The sequence below is a fragment of the Lipotes vexillifer genome, unplaced genomic scaffold (assembly GCF_000442215.2).
Source record: "Lipotes vexillifer unplaced genomic scaffold, Lipotes_vexillifer_v1.1 scaffold1122, whole genome shotgun sequence".
NCBI classification, from domain to species: Eukaryota; Metazoa; Chordata; class Mammalia; order Artiodactyla; family Lipotidae; genus Lipotes; species Lipotes vexillifer.
In genome coordinates, this window is record NW_006798649.1 from 2,736,578 (window position 1) to 2,740,672 (window position 4,095).

Genomic DNA, 4,095 nt, shown 5'->3' on the forward strand with positions numbered 1-4,095 from the left:
GGGAGAGGCCACAACGGTGAGAGGCCCGCGAACCGCAAGAAAAAAAAAAAGGACAGACTGGAGGAGAGCTGAGCAGGGTGGCCAGGATAAACACAGTGTCATTACACAGGAAGGAATATGTGCCCAGCACAGGCCTGACATGCAATAGCCATCAAATAAACACATGTTGGTGGCTAGGAGATGTTCCAGAGAGGCAGACTTCAGCACAACGTAAGTACTTTTCAAGAAAGCTGCTCAGACGTTGGTCCTTTCAAAAGGGAGGTGTCTGATGGAAGCGGTTAAGCCGAAGTTAGGGATGACTTGTTGGAGATGCTGTAGAGAGAATTCTAGTCTCTGACTGGGCTCCATCCCTTGTGAATATATCTCCTGGCTATGTAAAAAGAGAGTAAGAACCGCAATCTCTCCTGGGTGACTTCGTCATAAGTAGCTTTGGTGTGGTTAAAAGGACCCTCTGAGACCAATATGAATTTTAAAAAATGACTTCTAGTTATCTCACTCCTTCTTGCCCCTACCCAAGCAGGCTGCTTTGGTCTGTAAGATAGTAAGAGAAGAGGGCCTCTGGGGCTTTCCCTAATTTGTGTCTGTAGCCCTTAGATGTGTGCTGCGTGACCAAGAACCTCCTGGCATTTTACGTGGACAGGGTGTTCAAGGACCATCAGGAGCTGAGCCCCCAAATCTTGAGAAAAATCAGCAGCATTGCCAACTCTTTCCTCTACATGCAGAAGACTCTACAGCGATGTGTGAGTCACCAGCAGCATCTGCTTTCCGTCTGCCCCAGGGAGAGCCCAGGACATGCTGGCCCCAGTCAGTGTTCCGAAATGGATCCTGGACTCAACGGAAATTCCAGGCCCTGTCGCCCATGGGGAGAGCTGTTGGGAGCCTCTTCCAGTGGTCCCTCCTTGTCCAGGGCTTCCTCCTCACCAGACCCAGTTTCCTCATGGATAATCTTCCTGTGGTGACCGACTTATGACAAAGCATCTCTTAAGTGATGCCGGGGCTGGCCTGTGAGAGAGGCATACTGAGGATTCCAGGCTTATCACAGGCATACCCCTAGTTTCTTTGTTTCTGGCCCTTTGGGGTTTCCATACCAATTAACCTCTGGGTGGTTCCCTGGTATAGCCTCTCCTAAGGATCACCTATTCATTCATTGTGATCTATTAAAAACAAACCTCAGAAATAAAACCAAGCCCAGACAAACCAACAAAAACTTAGACCAGGAGAAAACCTGGACTCTGGCGCCATCTCTGCGGAAGATTTCCTTTGTAACTTTGTGGCAAGTTACTTCACCTATCCGTGCCTTGGGTTCTAAAATTGTTAGAAGAGGTCATGACCCCTATCCCACTTACATTAAGATTCATTTAACCAATTATTTAATTAACTGGCCCAACATATTCATTGAGTGCCTACCTAACGCTGTACTGGGTGGTGACACACAGACTTGGAACCTACTCTCCAGGCATTTCCAGGCCTGGGTAAGTGCAGGGTGACTCTACACGCAGACCCTACTGCCCCCTTCTGCCCCAACCTGGGTTTACTCACCTGACTCTCGCCTTGGGAGGAAGGAGAACTATCACTCCTCATGCGGGAGGTGGCGGTGAGAGTGAGCTGGGGTGGAAAGGTCCTCTGATGGGTGCTGTCTCTGCTTGATCACAGCAGGAGCAGAGGTTGTGTCACTGCAGGCAGGAGGCCACCAATGCAACCAGAATCATCCATGACAACTACGATCAGGTAAGGGAAGAGATTCTGTTAAAATGCAGGTTCTGGCTGGTAGGTCTGTGTTTCAGCCACACTCCCAAATTATGACAATGCTTTGAGTAACAAGGAGCTGGGGAGTCTGTTCAGACCTCTGCTTCTTTGTGGAGAGGCTCCATAGGATAATATAACAATGGATGAAACTCATATCGTTCTTCCTATGAGCCAGGTATTGTTCTAAGCACACTAAATGTATTAACACTTATTCCTTACAACAATGCTATGAGCCATTATCTGCATTTGATAACTTAGGAAAGCAAGGCACAAACAGGTTAAGTAACTTAACTAAGTTTATACTGCAACTAAGTGATGGAGGTAGGGCTCGATCCCATGCCATCTGGCTCCACAGGACATACTTTTGGATCTTACCATCTCCTTCTATTCTGCTGAGGAAGAGCTGGAATAAGTCAGGAGACTTGGGTTCCAGCTCAGCTCTTTTACCAGCTGGCTGTGTCACATTGAGTAGGACACATCGTTAGGGGCTTCAGTGCTTTAATTTGTCCAGTGGAGGCACCATCTTCTCCCTCCCCACTGCTGGGCACCTCTGGGATTGCGGCTTTCTGGGAGAACAGAAGCACTAAAGCAAACTGATGTGAACGGGAAAGTAAGCAGAACTGCCAGAAAAGCAAGTTGTTTTTTTCTGGGAAATATAGGAAAAAGAAAAACAGACGGCAAAGAATGAAGACCTTTTCATTTTGTTTATAAGTTGCTGACATGATTTAACTGCTTGTTTGTGGAAAGCAATTTAGGTCACCTATTAAGAAAATAATTTGAGGTCTGTATGCCCTGCAGATATAATGGTTGAATAAAAAGCAAACCTCATGGGGACCAGAACGTGGGGAATGTGATTTGAAAACTATGATACGGTCTAGAAAGGCAGGTTCTTATGATGATTTCCATGGTTTCAGTTGGAGGTCCGGTCTGCTGCCATTAAGTCTCTGGGAGAGCTGGACGTCTTGCTAGCCTGGATTGACAAGAATCATCAAGGAACTTCTGCTGCCTAAAGACAAGAAATCTAAGTTTGGGGGATGAGCAGCCCCTGAGAGCTTTCCAGTGGGAGACAGCCAACTTTGAAGGGGAGGGAGATAGGGAAGGCTCCATTTTTATGCAAATTGGGTCTTTTTGAGGAAACCTTCCTGCCCATTTGGAATTCTCTTCTCTGGGGCTGAGGTATTGTAGGGGAAAAATCTAGGTTTGAGCACATCTTACCGTGTAGCTACAAGTCTCACTGGCTGGGCCCAAGCTGTCTGATTCCACCTGAAAGTATCCAAGAAGTCTACTGTCATATTTATATGAAATATGTCTGTCAAAAGGTCCTGCGGGCCATCCTGTAGGGAGAGGGTGAGCTTCCGCCTAATTTATTGTGAACTTGTCTATCCCGTGTCTGTGATGTGATCTAAGTGGTATCCTGTAGTGCATATTGTACTGACTGATTTTTTTAATAAACTCTGTTCTTTACCAATTAGTGGAAGTGTCTTCTTATCCAGGGAGAAGGAACCATGAATGGTGACTATTAGAATTAAAAGGGCCTTAAAGAACAGAAACAGATGGAGAAACTGAGACCTAGAGAGGAATAAAAATGTATTCAGAGTCCCAAAGTGAGTTAGTGCCAATAATGATCAAGAGGATGAACATAGGGCTTCTGATCATGACTCCTTCTTGCTACCACTCCATTTCTGATCTCTCTTTCTCTGTGTTTCTGTCTTTTCTCTCTGTCTCTCTGTTATTGAAACTGGGTCCCATGCTCTACAAAATCAATAACTCACAAATGTTGATAGAAAGGAAATGTGCCTTCAGTCAGAATGCTGGCAATCTGGGGAGATGGACTCAGCATCCCCCAGAAACCACCTCCAAAGATTCTGCTCAGACATGAAAGCTTCTAAAGGGAAACAGGGAAGTAATCTCAGTTTATCACTGAGTTAGGGGGTCAGAATCACCGCCATCCCCTACTGTGTGCAGGCTCGTCGACTCCTCCTGATTTTTCTTTAGATGCTATCTTGTTCACAAAGTTTGTTCACAAGATTACTGGAGGGGAAGCTGGGGAAGAGATTTGGTCATCTGTCGATTACCTATTCTTCATTTCTATTTCTTTGATCTACGGAAAGGATCAACAAGTTAGGCAAAGTACTGGGTGATCAAAAGATTTGAAAGGTGTGCTAGGGAGGAGATGAGTAGAGCATTGGGGGTGCCTGGGTTAAGGTTAAGGTGACAAGACAAAGAAGACAGCTCTTTCCTGCAAAGAGCTTTTTCCTGCCAAAAGCTGCTTACATCTCTTTCTCTGTCTCATTCCTTTCTAGCTGCCTACAACCTAGATGTCTTTTCTGACCCTAAGTTCATCCCGCA

General features: G+C 45.9%; 1 protein-coding gene across 1 annotated transcript in view; it reads left to right on the top strand.

Moving 5' to 3' along the window:
• Positions 1-2,756, top strand: part of IL19 (interleukin 19) — a 5,175-nt gene extending 2,419 nt beyond the window's left edge. The window contains exons 3-5 of the mRNA XM_007470713.1: positions 588-740; positions 1,654-1,728; positions 2,661-2,756. Coding sequence (XP_007470775.1) covers positions 588-740; positions 1,654-1,728; positions 2,661-2,756 — 324 coding nt within the window. The remainder of the gene's footprint in view (positions 1-587; positions 741-1,653; positions 1,729-2,660) is intronic.
• Positions 2,757-4,095: the final 1,339 nt, after the last annotated feature.